Below are 16,276 nucleotides of genomic sequence, written 5' to 3'. Positions count from 1 at the left end.
GGAGCAGGCACTCTGTTTGCAAGCGTGGTATGTTCACGAGAGTATAAACGTTTATGACGCGATATTAGTGAGATCTATATGAGCGCCAGGCGTGTGTCACAGGCCGGCGTCCCGAAGCCAGCATTTGCATGCAGCTGATTGCAATTCCGCTGCCCTGAAATTTAGTGGGAGTGTCTCCGTATGCGGCCATACACACTATGATGTAAATCGACTTTGTGCACTTACAAATTCTAGCGGAGCACTCATACCTGACAGCACGCAAGTTACGCCTGCCAATATCACATATCAGATATTGATCAGTACCATGAACAAGCTAATGCGGCATAAATTTCACAAACATTGTACCAAAGAAGTACGATGGATAATGCAAAATTACACTCCGGAGTCAGCACACGACGACAAATTTATTGCTGGGTCGTCTTGTACCGAGCGAGGTGATTCATTTTATCCTCCACGAGAAGCGCGAAGATGGGTTTAAAGAGTAATCCGCGTCCGTGACCAAACTCTTCTTCGAAACACCGTCATATGAGTCATGACACAGGGAGACTGCAGAATCTAGCATAAACCGAAATCAGAGACCCTTATCAGATACGACACTCTTCCAACGAGCCCGTGTGTACGAGATTTCGGCGCGCGTTAAGGCTCTAGGTGGTCAAAATTATTCCGGAGCCCTCCACTACGGCGTGCCTCATCGTCTCCGTTGCGTCGGCGCGTTAAACCCTGCAATCAATCAATCAACTCTTCCAACGACACCTCGTATCGCTTGTGAACTGCCTACCCAGTATTCTTCAAAAAATGAGTCCGCCGAGTGATCAGCCGTTTTTCAAGGCGAAAAACAAACGAAAAGTGAACACGCAGCTTGTGTGTGTGATTACTAAAACGTTCATTCGTTGATTTCGCTCCGCATTTGTAAACAACGATAGTTGAGCGTCCTCCTCCTCATCCCCCCCCCCCCCCCCCCCCCACCCGCCCATGTCTAGCGAAATATCAGTGCATTTCGCATCTAGTTGGTCTGGTGAATACTACCTTGCTCAAACAAACGTCTTTAGCATTTCAGAAGCTGCACTCGTTTTTTTTTTATTCCCGTACTATTATATTTATTCCTTACTTGCAGACCATTCATTTTCCCGTGGTTTCATTAACATATACCTTGGTTCTTACTATAAGGCATGAGTGGGCACATATCTGACTTAACATTTTCTTTTCCGTACTTAATATTTTCGCGTGGCTTATATTCCCATAAAAGGCACAAGTTTTTGTCAGCTATTGGGTTATCGCATCCCCGAAATATATTTTTCTACGACGTACGTACTCGAAGCAAAGCCGCATTTGTTGTCCGCGCTGCAAAACGAACCAACCTTTTACAGTGCCAATATCAGGTCTAAACGAGGCGACAACAAATAGAATTCACTTGTGCTGACGTGTTCGAAGGTGACAGCGGTGATATGCTGCTGCCATCGCCGACGCCCGCAAGAGCGGCCAAGAAGCGCGCAGAACCGCCTCCCCGGGTAGCTCTTGTTGGCGTTAGAGCGCTCTACCAAGACGCAGCTGTTTTTTTTAAGTGCCCTAAACGTGCAGTTAGCTTACAGACGTCACCATAACAAGTTGTTTAGAGCGCGGAAAGGCAAAGAGAAGCGAAAGAAAACCTAAACACTGCATGACCACCTATCAGCCACGCAGCGCTAATCCCGCAAACGCCGCGGAGAAGCGGCGGCAGGCGGCGCAGCGATCGCGAATCTCGAGGCGTTATTCTATAATACTACAGTCGGCACTTTCGTCTCGGACAAGGAAGACTTCATGCGTCTTTCATTCCCATGGTGAATACCCAGAGCAACTCGCATAAGCGTCCATCATTAAAGTATTTAAAGCAGTGGCTCCTCTATCCATGACTAGGTAAATACAGACGCTGGAACCCAACAAATGCCGAATGATTTAAAAAATAGAAGCAACTAAACAAGAAACTTGGTTTACAGCCGCGGAGGACATAAAACGCGCAACTTTCAGATCGAAAAGTACGGGCAAATTCTTTGAAGTGGGCTCATCACCACTGCCTACTTGGAGGGGGTGTTTGTGTGGGCGTTTGTTTACCATAAATTTTGATTTTTTTTGTGCTTATTTTTTACCCTGCAACTAAGCTTTCTAAGTAAAGCTCGTGAGGCGTGCTCTGTAAGTCCTGTCTGTGCTTACTCAATAAGACGATGATGTCATCCGCAAATCTCAAGTTGCTCCGATATTCTAGAGTTTTCCCGTCCTAACACCCCTTTTAGACAGGCTGTAAATAATTTCGAAGAGATGGTGTCTCCTCGCCTGCCATCCTCCCGGGTAGGAAACTTATGGGCGCACCTTTTTCGATAAAAACAAAACAAAATATTCGGATGACATGACAGCTCGAACGCGTTTATTTTGGCTAGGTTTCTCGGCGAGTTTTCAGCTGATGATTCCCATGGGCTGCAACCTCGACATCGGACTCGCTGCCTTGTTGCCTAATCACTATCCATGCTTCTGTGACGCTGCCTTCACAGAAGCTGAAGGCCTACCGAGAGGCGGGATTTCTGATTCGCGCGCTTTTTTGTGCTTTTTTTTTTATTGTTCTAATGCGCATGCTATGGGAGGAGTCATAGCTAATGGGAATTGAAGACATGCCGAGTGTTTCCTCGTGTTTATTTTTTTTTTTTTTCTGATGGACGCTATGTAAATCCGCGCGCCGAGTATCATCCTGAGTGCATTTCAGGTGGATGTCAAAATTTCCCTTCGCAGAAACTAACTCCATCGTGGAAGTTTCCCCTAAACTGGCCGATTAAAACCTGCTTTGTGTTTAAATGCTGTGATAACTCTGCTTTGGTTTGCATCTAGCTTCCCGACGAATCTACTCAGAGGGTACGTGACACATGAGCTTTGTTTACAAGCACCACCAAATAGCTGAAACGAACGCTCTTACAAAAATTGCCTTTTGCTTTGTACGCCCAGTTCCATCATTTTCTCCACCACGAAGGTTGCTTTCCCTCATTAAGACTCTGCTCGCAGTGAAGCATGCTTTACAGGTTGCAATCTAACCGCTGCTAACACGCACGGCCGGATGGTGTAATGCATGGGTAGTTTGTCACTGGTCACTAAGTGTCGCTTCCCTTTTGCCGTCCTGCTCGTTCTATTTTCTGGCGACGGCTGTGACACACCCTAGCAGGTCCGCTGAACGGCATTCATCGGGTCGTGAGCACGTATACAACGTATACAAGTTGTGCAAGAGCCACAACGAAGTCGACAACAACCACTAAGAAGAATAATGTTAAAAGTTCGAAGGCTTGGACAGCGCCAAATAACGTTGCTAGTCCATATTGACTCTTACGTGGGTTGATGCGCCAGCAATGAGGTGGGCCTGGTTTTTATAGCGAAGCTGCTAGCGTCACTTTTACCGGCATCTTTCATAACAAATAAAAACCCTCATGAATCCGCACATATCCACCCAGTAATATCGGCCAGTAGCGACGGCAGCTGCCACCAAAAGATGAATGCGTCAATGGCTCCTATGAAGCTGTTATCAGCCGATTCAGCCGCGCCTCACTAACGTGAGGTGCGGACACATAAGGAGTAAACACTTTTTCTTCCGGTAGAATGTTATATTTTATCCGTGGAAATCTTAATGATGCATCCAGAGAAATGAAAGAAACACTGTATTTTATGCATGTCCGATCTATACTTGATTATGCGTGTGTAGTGTGGGACCCACACCAAGAGTATCTATAGAAAGATTAGAAAAGCTGCAAAACCAGGCCCCGCGTTTTGTTACTAACAGTTATGACCATTTTGCTAGCATCTCGGCGATTAAAGCTACCCTGAGCTGGGAACCACTACAGCCCAGACGTAAAAAAAAATAAGATTAAAATTTTTCCACTGCATTACTATAATAACACCGGTATCGACACAAAAAAGTATCTCCTCTAGCCAAACTACATATCACCGCGTCGTTCGAGTATTCCCACACAACAAACATTTTTGCTAATTATTTTTTTTTTCCAAGAACAATACGTGACTGAAATTTTTTGTCAGAGGAATTGATTAGCATACGAAACAACGATATCTTTTTCTCCCGTTTATGACCAATGTGGTGTTCGTTTTTTTTTACCAATATGAAATGGTGCTTTTGAAAAAAGTGTATGAATGTATTTGATACATTCGTCGTCAGTATTTTCGTCTTTGTTTATTTTATAGAATATACTATCACAATCCCTACTTGCATTCCATCTTGGTTTCTGCGCTTTCCGCATTGATCACCGTCATAAAGTTGCAATTATGTCCTGCCGAACAAAATCTTGTTGTCAGTCTTTCATTCCTCGCACAGCATATGACTGGAACCCCCTTCCCAGACCAATACCGCCATTGAAAAGCATCCCTGTTTCCCATAACTTTAGCTAATATTGTTACTTTAGGAACCACACAGACCTGTTATACACTACCTTTTTGCTGCATTGTATGATCTGTTTTTTGTGTGTGTTTGTAACCAACTGCCATCTGTAACGCCTCTGGCCTTGAGGGTGAAATAAATGAAAAACAAATGAAATTTGTCTCCTCTGTTTTGTACCTGTTTCATGTCCCCCCTACAAAAATGCCCTCATGGCAATCTAAGTATCTTGTAAATAATAATAATATTAATAATAATAATAGGTATAATAACATATATGGTGGCCGAAAGGTTCCGGCCTCAGGAGTGGCCATGACAATTCCCACGATACTCACTAAAATGAAGAGAAAGTGAAGTGATCACACTTCACCCCCTTTTTCGTTCAGCCCATACCCACTCATGGGGCTTGGTAAATCACGATCGTCGCTGCCATCAGCAGTTAAAGAATAAGTTTATGGCTGCTCGAAATCAGTTCACGACCAATTCACGTACCCGAATGGTGCCCACTGATGTTGACGTTAGGAAGAAAAGAAGTTCACATCTCCTCCCCAAGCCATTGGGAAGCGGGTGACACGGCATTGTCCCTCGTCGGAAGAGGGGCTGTGATTGCCCTCGTCAAAATAAAAAAGGGAAAAATTACATTCGTTTTTAGAAGAAGGGTGAACTGCTTCTTACGATTTGTCCATTGAATTATATGATCCTACGAAGAAATTATGGCTGGCTTCGCTGGGTCATCATTTGATCAATGGTGCACGCGTACAGCTGTTGCTTTATGCGAGCTCAGAAATAAGTTAAGCCTCTAAACATTCGCTGCATAGTGAAATAAAGTATCACGCAGGTTGAAGTACCCTAAGCAACCCCAAATAAAGGTTTCGTACACGCACTCCAGCGGCCTTGCAAGCCGGTTCGCTTCAAGCAGAGTCTGCGTAGATATGGATTTTGAAAAACTACTGCGCGAGACAAGGAAAAATGACCGCAAAAAAAAAAAAAGGGGGGGGGGGGGGGGAGAGAGAGGCACGCACGCGTGTAAAGACAGCGAGACTTGCGCCGTCTGCATGGAAGGCAGTCTGTTCGTCGGACTTACTATTAAGTATTGCGACGAAGGTTGTACCTCTAACCGAAGCATAAGTAAACACCGTTGTTTTCCGTGCATTTTAGTCTCCTTCTGACGGTGTTTCTTGAATGACCTTCTACTTCCGTACATGGGATTCCTATTTTTGCTTTATATTTCGGTCAATAAATAGCGAAAACCACGGAGCAAAAACGAAAAATCACGCACAACGTGCATATATATACACATGGTGACACTCGGGTACAGGCATATTTTCAGCATGTGGTGGAAGCCTGCGCACGAGAATATTTGTTTGAGATGCCATGGCATCAGAAACGATGTTTATATATTGAACGGTAATGGTTAAGCAATGAAACCATTAAAAGCTTCTTGATACACCCACTGATACGCGCGCATACAAGTTGCTCATTTCTAGAAGTGCAGCGCTACCACATTCTCGCAAGACTCCGCGGTGAAGCATCTCGAAAAATGACCAGGAACCGCTGTTTGATGGCTCCGGCTTCAGAGGCGAAGCACCTGAGGAGAACTGACTTGTCAAAGAAGCGTTGCTGTTTATATTCATGCACTGCCGGGTGGCCGCTCTTGGTGTTTAACACCAAAAGCTATTTGGGACGAAATTAACTCAATGGGCCAGGGGAAAACAAACGCGAATCAAAATGAGGCCCCAGAGGAAGCGAGGCGAAAGAAACGAAATCAAAAGCCGAGAGCCAGAGTAGCCGCCCAGGACGTGTGTGTGTGTGTGCGTACAGGTGGAGGCCGAGCGTGTGACTATTAAACGGCGCTTGCGGAGGGGTGGCGCTGCAGATGGCTGGCTAATGTCTCAACTTAGCGCTAACCGGCAGCCTTCCCGCCCCCCGTTTACACGGTCATCGCCTATGCGCGGAACTATCATTACACATGGCGGCGGCGGCGGGGAGGGGACGCGCTATGCGGGGCCCGAAGGAGAAGACCACTCTCGCTTTTACGGTTCGGGCCCATTTGTGCCCGCGCCGGCCGCGTCGCAGGAGCAGCAACAAGGGCGCCCCCTCGGCAGCCTCCCCTCCTCAGCGGCGGAGCGCGCCGAAAATGGGCAAACTTTACATGCACTTTGCGGGCCTGTTATTAGGGCGCGGATGAGGCGCTCCTGTCTTTCGTCGGCCCCACAACCACGGAAGGGCTGGTATAGTCACGGATCCACGCAGCAGAGGGAGGACAAGCCACATCGCACGGCACCCACATGATTATCGCCTGAAACTTGCACTAATAAGTGAATAACGATGTATAGTACCATTTTTAAGGCATTTAGCAAACAAACAGTAAACAAGTGCACGCAATAACCTTCCAAATTGCTCCTAAATGCGCAATCTAGCAAGTGCAACCCCCGCATTTTTTTTTCGCTTCAGCAGAATCCTATAGATATCGTTGCTCGGTGCAAAAATGAGTCACAGAAAACAAGGCGAGGCTCCCAGCGATTGCGTTTCCGCTCACGACTTCCAATCGGCATTGGTGTGCTGGCTGAGAACCTGCAGCCGATGTATTCGGCGTTTTCCAGGGCTCGCAGCATGTCCAGTTGTAACTGACACGAGCACAGGCAATGCGAAAAGTCAGAAACCTTATAGGCTTGGCGAGCATGCACGGTATGCGCGGTCTACAGACCTGACGCACCAACTTTCGGGCAAGGTATACACGCAACGCTGTTTTCCACTGCATTTTCCTATACGTTCATGCTTGTCATAAGAAGCTGGTGTTTGTGCCTAATTTGTTGCGCGCAGGTTTTGTGTTCTGCATGAAACTTTGATAGTTCGGACTGTCAAATGCGTACTTGTAGATTTGCAACCGGTATGGAATCCCTGTCATAGGTTACACGCCCGGCAGAAGAAAATCTAGAAATCATGATTGGAAAGCGCGCAGGTGTTGTTATTTGCAAAGAGACTCTAAGGCCGGTCCTGATGCGTTGTCAAAGGACGTGCCAACTCTTTTTTTAGGTCTTCATGTACGCGTTTTTAGGTGCAGCTTTAGTCGAGAGGTAATATGACGTGAGTTACCTGCGGTTTGAGCAGGGTAACATCCATGCGATGGAATTTTGAATACCGCTGGCTGTCACAGACAACTAGAAGGAGGCATTCAGTCACCCACAGTGTACGGGCGCACGCTATACTTCATACACGTCGGCCTTCATGCCGTTAAGTCAAATCTCTTTCTTAACAAAGCAAGCAGAAACCATGCGGAAGTCTCGAGCTCTTCGTGCTGGCGACAGCCGACGAGCCTACGGGCTGCCAACTACAGCAGCCGCCGACTGCAATCGTGTTATCTGATTGCAGCTAAAGCTGTTTTCCTTTCTTTTTCTTTGTTGCAGCCCGAACCGGGAAAGTACTGCTCGCAGCAAGGCATCCTTTTGCAAAAGAGACAGTTTCGTTACCTACGACCGTAATAGCGTTTGAAAACGCAACGGTGTGCGAATATTCAGTGCGATTACGAATTGAATAGTTTCTGCTCTATTCTATTGGATTCTGGAATTTAATATTCCGTATTTTCAAATATTTGGTTTTGACCGAATGTACTACATGTGAGTGTACTACAAACATCAGGGCTTGCACCGACTACCAAGCATGCTGTCGAAGACAGCTAAACACGTTGTTACCATAAAACTGAGCGCCCGAGAATTAATCAAGCTAGTGACACCCACCGAGAACGTGGAAGCGCGAAAATTCGTTCTAGTTTGTTTTTCCCTATCACGTTTTGTGAGGTCCACGAATACCTACACTTGTAAACATCAATGCGTGTTGTGAACGATACGATAACATAGGATGGAAATACCCGGTACTCGTGTCGATACGCGAAGCCAGTTCTTTGCTTTCAAATTAAATATTGGGATTTAGAAAATTTCGCCATTACAACACCCCTAGAAAAAGAAGATAACAAGGAGTCAGCTTTCCATAATATCCTTAAAGGTAATATGCTATTATGGCGCAATGTCGAACGAGCCGTAAATGGCCTGGCTATGCAATGGTGCAGCTCATAAGGATCATTTCAGACAGCGACACTTAAAGCGCAGCGCTGGAAGGCTTGAGATGTGCTTCATTGACCTTACGAGACACGCTATACGTTAGTCGCGTGTGCTCACGGCGTGCCTCACCCCAATTTCTCGTGCCGCTATAGCCGTGTTGTACGATGCGAGTACAGCGAACAACTACGGTCACTCCGAAACAGGAGAAATCATTAGGCGATGCATCCAGGCCATTACCCACGCAAATCTTTATTCTCCTTCAGGCCGACTTCCTCGACTACTCTTCTCACTTGAAGATTAATCCCAGCAAAAATGGTACACACAGCCAGCGTTAGACATACTGTTATAACGTCTGGAGGCAGTAATAAGAGTCTAGCATATTCACTCAGTCCTCTATAGTTCACACAGATTGAACATAGTGTATTGCAGCTACGATGGCACAAGTGCACTCGATTCTTCCATCAGCAGCAATCTTTCATGATACAACGGCTTCTATTGGTTTGTTCGTTTCGTGACATATAAAAGTTTTTCTCGAGAGAAAAAAAGGCTGCTGGTATTGAACAATGATCAACAATAGTACTGATTTTATTATGTTCGTTTATTGGACATTTTTACTTACGCTGCCTCTGTACTACTCACAAGAAATACTTCTGTGACAATAGATGTCGGCGGCAGCACAGAACCGGGACAGGAGAAACAACAAGAGACGGGACACTGTATCGCGACCGACCAGCTTTGAACATGAAAGCCGCCACTTCCGCTCGTTCAGGATCAGAACTGGTCGCTTGCGACGCTTCAACATAAAACTGAAGCACATAAAATTCGAGACTCATCAAATAAAGCCGCGCAAATGAAACGCATGCAACGACAAATTCGGTTTTCTGGCGTAACAAAGAAAGTTAACCTGCCCAACCATTTTTTTTACTGAGTAAATATGCCCGCATACCTACTGAAAATACAGCCTCTGCTCATTAGAAGTAACTAAATGCACAGTAGCCCCACGAAAAAATGCATACGACTTAAGCGTATAAAAAAGCTGTACGCTTGAAGACTACCATAACAAAGCATCCGCCGGGATAAATGGACGGATAACCAGTGTTTAAACTTTTCATTCAGTGCTGGATTATTGCGAGGCGGTTTAACTACGATTGTAATAATCAAGGCATCGCTTATTTCTGGGGCTATTTAATGGTGAACATGATAGTACGCTCATGTCGGAACAAGCAAACATTGCACGTAGCAGGTATACGAGTATTTCGGAGGAGCCTCAGTTCTGCTATTTGGTATTTAGCACGCAGACGCGTAGGGACCTTGAAGATATTCTGGGGATGCTTAAAAAACATACCATTTTTTTAAGTATACAAGTGCTCTTGAAGGATGCACCATTCCAGAGGAGATGTTCTTTACTATGCCTATATATCTTGCATTACTCACTCAAATGGCATCTCCGCAACTCCATGGGACAATCAATCTTCATGCAGCATTAAGCTGTCCCATTTTCGCAAGTACCGCAGAACGAAACCAAAACAGCTCGTATTTTTTTTTTAATTTTGTGGAACTTTTCTGAGAGTTCATCTGTCTGTACGTTACCTCGCAGCACATAATGTTGTAATGTTATCTCGTCATTTTAGGAGAACAAAATCGTCACTAAGTAACCACATAGGAGGTACACCAATTGACACCTCTAAACAACAAACGGCAGTCAATGCGCTAGTATTGGCGATCACGGCTTTACAGAAACGTGATGATACCGGCAAACACAGCTTTAAACCAGCAACACAAAGCAGCCAAGCAGTGGTATGGAGGTACAGTGAGGAAGCTGCACGGTAGCATGCATCAGATGCGGGTGAAAGAGACACTGGAGAGCAAAAAGAAACAAGGACAAAGAAATAAAGGCGGGAAGCGAGAAAAAAGCATCAGCCAAGGCACGGGCCCAATTCAGCGGGAAGCAGCAGCCTGTGTCCGCATTCTCAAGCCTTCAGCACGCGCAGTCGCAGCATGGTATCTGTTTGCGTTCCAGTATCAGTTGACTACAACAATAGTAACCAATCGTAAACGTAGCGCGGATGCAGCTGAATCTCAGTGCTTGTAGTCTAAGCACGTAGATTTAGCCGGTATCCATGAGGAAATTTGCACAGCCATTTCCGCACTCAGCAGCATCTCGTTTCCTTTTTTTTTCTCGTTAGTGTGAACTCACCGTTGACACGTTTTTAGTAAAGCTCCTGACATGGCCGAACAAAATTTTTTTAGAGCGGGACCAGCGATAAACGTGACCGACCCTATTCGGAACAGGAAATAGCGTAATCTATTGATCGAATTCTCTTTAACAGTGAAGCTGTATTCAACATCACATGCCGCTATCGAATAGAAGTTAGTTTCGCTCTTTGGCTCTATCGAACAGTCTCAAAGTAGCTAACCACTGTACATAAAAAGATTCGGGAAGAGCCAGAATGAGCACAAAAGGAAAAGAGCCAGTATACTTTGTATATATGGTTGGCAGCTTCGGACAACTCGCAAGTATTAAGTGGCTTGTGAGTTGTTTGAAGCTGCCAGCGATATATACAAAGTATACTGGCCAATGCCCAACTTTTGAGACGCCAAATATGCATGCTTGGAAGGCGGACTGTGGTGCACGCACTCGGTCTTGGTCGCTCTGCGACGTTTCACGAGCCAGACGGGAGCGCACAAAACGACAGAAATGGCACCTTGCGTACGTGCAACTCCATGACGATTATTCCACGACCAAGAGACAAGTGCGCGAACCATGAACGCCTACTAATGACAGAGAATGTATGCACTGATCTTACCACAGCCTTGCGTAACGCGGATTACGTACTCTTCAGCAGTAGTGCAGCTAGTTTTCCACGGTTTATGCAAAATCGTGCATAGAATATAAAAAAAATCACCGTAAATAGGGGCAATTTAACATATTAGCTTACGGCAACAGTGGTGAAAGTCGAAAGACGACGTCTAGCAACTGTGCACGTGATAACCAGGCGCATCACGGCGCCTAGACAGTATTGAGGGTTTACTAGGTGTTTTGCACAGAAGAGAATGACTTCAATGTCAACTTTCGCAAGCCACGGTCACAAAACTGCCAAGCGGTAGTCCAGAATTCTTATTTAGATACTATCCGTAAGGCATAGCTACGTTGCAGAAGGCGAGCATATATTGTTAAATGCAACTCTACAGATAGCACTTGACAATACGATGTTGTGGCTGGGAGGAACGATGTGCAAGTGACGGGGCAGTCTCTGGTAGTACCTGGCTATACATGACGGTTTCAGCAGCAGATTGGGCGTTTGATACGATAATTTTAATTTGTCATCCAGCCGATATCGGTGCTCCCAGCGTGTCATAGCCTCGCTCACCTGTACCGCAACTGTACTTATGGCATTTTCCATTCTGTGCAAAATATTTTTTCTCAGGTAATTTCTGTTTGCTTTCGTGACATGCTGTTATGTATAGTTTAGGTCCAGACGTTTACGTGACTGTGATACGAAGCCAGGGCCAAAGGCCAAGCTGTAACCACGATAATATACCGCACGCAACGTTTTGAAGTTAGAGCTATGTTTTTTGCACCGTACGAGGGGTTGCACACCAGCTGAAGAGACAGGCAAACGTAACTCAGCAGTCAGTGTTTGGCGGCTGTTTTATGTCCAGCGATAGCTGCCAGCTGCAGAAACCGGACTTCCACATTGTCACAGGTCAAACGCTGCCAATCCCAGCATGGTAATGTGCGCTACCACTACAACGTTGAATCCAAGCTACGAAGTGTTCCCTCGCCGCCCTATAGTGCGCCTTGGCGACAGGAGCTGTAAATACGTAGTGCATCCATAGTACGTACGACTGCATAGCCACCTATGCTGTGTGGCAGCGCGAACGGAAAGCGGAAAGGCCGTGCTTTATGTACGCATATTTCTTTCTACCTTTAGTTTTCTTTTAGCGCTGACTAGAACACGAGGGTATAAACTTGACCACAGACAGGCGTTTTAGAGGCTGTGCACCCAAGATGATAAAAGACGCAATATCACCCGCCTCCTTGTTTTCTGTTGCATTTCTTACAGAAGGAAGTGCTTTTAGTGTGTACATGAAAGAAATACAGAAGAGAAATTTATTGGGCGAGTCACCGTAATTGTGCGACGAAAGCTGTGTCCTCATCGATACTTAAAACGTCTTTAGTACGAAAGGAGCAGGGGAAAGATGCACCCTCTTACAGATCCCGTAAAAAAAAAGAACGTTTCAAGTAGTCTGCAGTTGTAAAGGAAAGCATATCCGTTAACACTGCGAACATAAAAATCACCTCACAGCCGCATAATATTAGAAGAATTCCCCACATAGTAAAGGCGTGTAGTACGTTATAAGGCTCAAAATATGACCGCGACGCATACGTGAGTGCATGACCTCCGGCGCAGTGGAATGACGTCGCCACAGCGTGGGTTGTTCTTGTAAGCTGCTGATGCCCGATCTGACAGCGCAGTCGACGGATCAAATACGTTCGGACGGGGTCAAGAGCCAAAAATTTGTGAGTCGCGTTCAGGAGCTCTAAGTGGCGCCTCAGGACAAAAGTGCTATCAGCACTTCAGTTTCACAGGTCGGGCCTAAGGTGATTAGAATTACTCTGCTGCGGTTAAGGCGGATGCACATGCGGAGCAGTACTTTCTATTGGTCCTGCGGTGACACGCTGGTATGTAAGTGTAAGGCAGCACGGCGTAAATAAAGGCGTCATAGGCGGGCTCATACGTCGCGTCGAAGTGCTGTTACGACGATTTGGAGCACAGCCAGCTTCCCGAGTACGGCGACAAAGAACTCGCAAGAGCATAATAAAAATGCGCTTACGGAAAGCCCGTAGCCTGCATACACGGGTGGAGCGGTGTGTGGTCTAATCGGACACAGTGATCACGTGCTTTCCGCTGCCAGGCGCCGAGGCCTGACAGCGGAAACGTCGCGTGTGTACGGGCGCGCACTCACCGTTGTGGCTATTCCCGACGCAGAGGGAGCTTGACGCTGGTGACGCGATGTGCCTACTGGGACAAGCTTGCTTCCGTCGGGACATAGTCAGCTGGACCGCGGTACCGTCACCACACTCGACAACAACGCGCCCCCCGCAGCCAGCAGGAAGGCGCACTTCAGGCCGGCTGGGCGGTCAGTCAAGTCAGCAGCCGGCAGCCACACGGGGTCACTCTTAGTTCGCCAGCGCGACTACGGCAAGCGATGCTTGTCCGTGCCCCGTGCTGTACCCGGGGTCGGAGCGCGGCGCACGAGTTCACCGACGGCGCGGTAGCAGGTGCCGCGACACACCGGCACACCTGACACACGGCGAAGTCGCTGCACCAGGTTGAAGGTTCCGAGGCAGGGTCCCAAACACAATGTCAAGGCCTTCTAATTCGGCTGTCGGTCCCTAATGCACGGCGTCAAGTCTACCGGGGCGCAGAAAGCCAGCCCGCCGGGTTTGGCGATTGAGTTGCGCAGGACCGTTGGGTGCCCACGTGAGACGGCAAAGGAGAAGCGCGCGCAACAGGAGGACCGCTGCGGCTGGGACCCGTCCGTGGCCTGGGATCCTTCGTCCTTCTTTGCGTGTGGGCGTCCACGGGGCAGAGCGTCGGTCTGGGCGACCAGGCGGTGTCGGTCAGAAGCAGCGTCCCGGTCGCAGCGGGGCCCCCGCCATACCGTCGGCGGGACACCTCAGAGCTGGGGTGGAGGCTCGCCGGCGAGCAGAGCTCGAGTGATCGGTGCGCCCGCAGCGCCGTTGCGGCCCTGGCGGTGAGCGAGTAAAGAAGGGAGGGGATGCCGGACGAAGAGAGCGCCGCCCCTCGGTCACGGCACCAACCGAGGAGCCGTCATAACCGGCCGCGTATTGGATGACTAGCGGGGACCCTTTGACGCCTGCGCAACGCCCCCCATCTTCGTTTCTGTATTTCTGCGCGCACCAGCGCGCTCACTGCTGCTGTATGGAGGCGATCGTTTTTGAGTCCGACGGTCGTCCGCCGGAGGGCTCCGCGGCCGGCGTTCCGCAGGCGCGCCGATGGTCGTTGCTCCGGCGCCAGTGCGCGGAGGTGTCGTGCGGCCCGGCGGTCGACCGCAATGCCGGAGCGATGAGCTGCCGCGCGGCCTCTCGTCAAACGTCGCTCTCCACTGCGCCACCCGCTTACAGCGCTTCACGCTTACAGCGCTTTGCTCGCAGTGAGGCCTGTAACCGGGGGGGAGGGGGGTTGGATAATATTTGCGGATACAGTTTAACACTTTGATGTGAAAAAATGAACATTTCTTTAGTGGTATCTGGCAACTTTGAAAGCGGACCTGCGTAGTTTCGAACTTCGAACAACAACAAAAAAGCTCCCCACAGGCCGTTCTAGGACTTGTAATCATTTTCGGGTCACTTAAATAAGTACCTCTACCCTGAAGGGTGATTTCAGATAAGATCGATCAAAGGGTGGGTGATCGACCTCTTCAATTTGCTTGAAATGTTTTGTATCATTATCTGATTATGCTGATGTCCAGATTCACCCATACCCCCCCCCCCCCCAAAAAAAAAAAATCTTTTAGCTGTAAAAAAATTTCGAACGCGACAAGGTGGGCGCCCGCCAGTACCTGCACGTGCGCCTCGGGTAACTTTAGCGGCGTCTATCTAAAACATATTTACGAGGAGTAATTCATAAATTTTATGCCCAATTTACGCCGGTGTACATTTTTATAAAAAAGTTTTGTTGCTAACAAGGAAATAACTTTTTCGAAATAAAATGTCAAATTCGCCTCAGGGCCCAATTTTTTCTAAATTTGAGACTAAATATTACAAAAACTGCTTAAGTTACAACTTCAAATTTTACGCACGTGTACTCCTGACATTTTTAAGGAAAAGCACTGACTAGTATGATTGTAGAAAAAAGATGAGGAAGTAGTAGAAATAAGAAGAAGCAGTTCGGAACGGTGGTTGCCGTTAAGATGCAACGGGCACGCAAAGTTCGAAGAAAAAAACTGAAAAACAAAGTTCAACTGCTAATTTAAAAAAAAACATATCTTCGGTTTTCCTGAAATTCTCCCCAGATGTAGACCTTTACATGTACTTAAATTCTCATCAAAAACATGTTGCATCATTTTGTTCCTGGAGCGCGTACAGCGCAAGAGAGGAGCCCTATCCGCCCAGCTCTCCACGGCGTACTGCCGTGACTCTCCATCAACTTTGTATAAATTATATGTTTTGTATAAAAGGCAAACCATCCCTCCACGGATATAATAAGTGAGAATGGATCAGGAAAAAAAAACGCACGTTTAATGTCCACGTTCGCGCTATAACAACCAATCTGCACCCAGTTTAAGGTGTATAGTTTTGGGGGAAAACAACAAAACTGTTAGGTTCAAGCTGAAATTAAAATGAAAGCGCTCTTTCGGTTTTTGTGAAGCTGTTCAAAGATGTTGACCGCTAAATTTGCTTGGGTAAGAAGTACAAACACCTTCATTATATTGAAAATAGCGAGAATACAGCGCCCCTTTGCTACAAGGGCGAAACCGCTGGAACAAATCCGCGCAGTTATCAACAAAAGGGAACGGATAGACTTTCTTCGCGTTTAGTGTTTAGAGCTTCCTCTTGATTTCCTAAAGCTCTGACACTCTTCATTTTTATACGCTATTTTTCCCTACCGAGCTAAGTCACATCGCCAACACGCTGGAACCATGCGCACCGCAATCTCCAATGCGCTTTATTCGCTCTGCTAAATCAAATATTCCACAATACGAGAAGTTGCACACATTTTTGCTTTTTAGTTTGCCGGGAATACCGTGTGCTCTTTTCTATGCCCCTCTTTTATTTACTTGCACGCACGCA

At 47.1% G+C, this 16,276-nt stretch overlaps 1 protein-coding gene across 2 annotated transcripts in view; it reads right to left on the bottom strand.

The window, feature by feature from the left end:
* The window catches only part of LOC144146986 (sal-like protein 3), a 181,887-nt gene extending 167,541 nt beyond the window's left edge, over positions 1-14,346 (bottom strand). For both annotated transcript variants that reach the window (XM_077678985.1, XM_077678993.1), the window contains exon 1: positions 13,426-14,346. In XM_077678985.1, coding sequence (XP_077535111.1) covers positions 13,426-13,510 — 85 coding nt within the window. In that variant the 5' untranslated portion in view covers positions 13,511-14,346. The remainder of the gene's footprint in view (positions 1-13,425) is intronic.
* Between the last annotated feature and the right edge of the window lie 1,930 nt (positions 14,347-16,276).

The sequence above is a fragment of the Haemaphysalis longicornis genome, unplaced genomic scaffold (genome assembly GCF_048455015.1).
Source record: "Haemaphysalis longicornis isolate Haplotype H1 unplaced genomic scaffold, Haemaphysalis longicornis Haplotype H1 scaffold_1, whole genome shotgun sequence".
Classification (NCBI taxonomy): domain Eukaryota; kingdom Metazoa; phylum Arthropoda; class Arachnida; order Ixodida; family Ixodidae; genus Haemaphysalis; species Haemaphysalis longicornis.
Note: the sequence above shows the minus strand (reverse complement) of the source record. Positions and strands in the feature narration are given on the sequence as shown.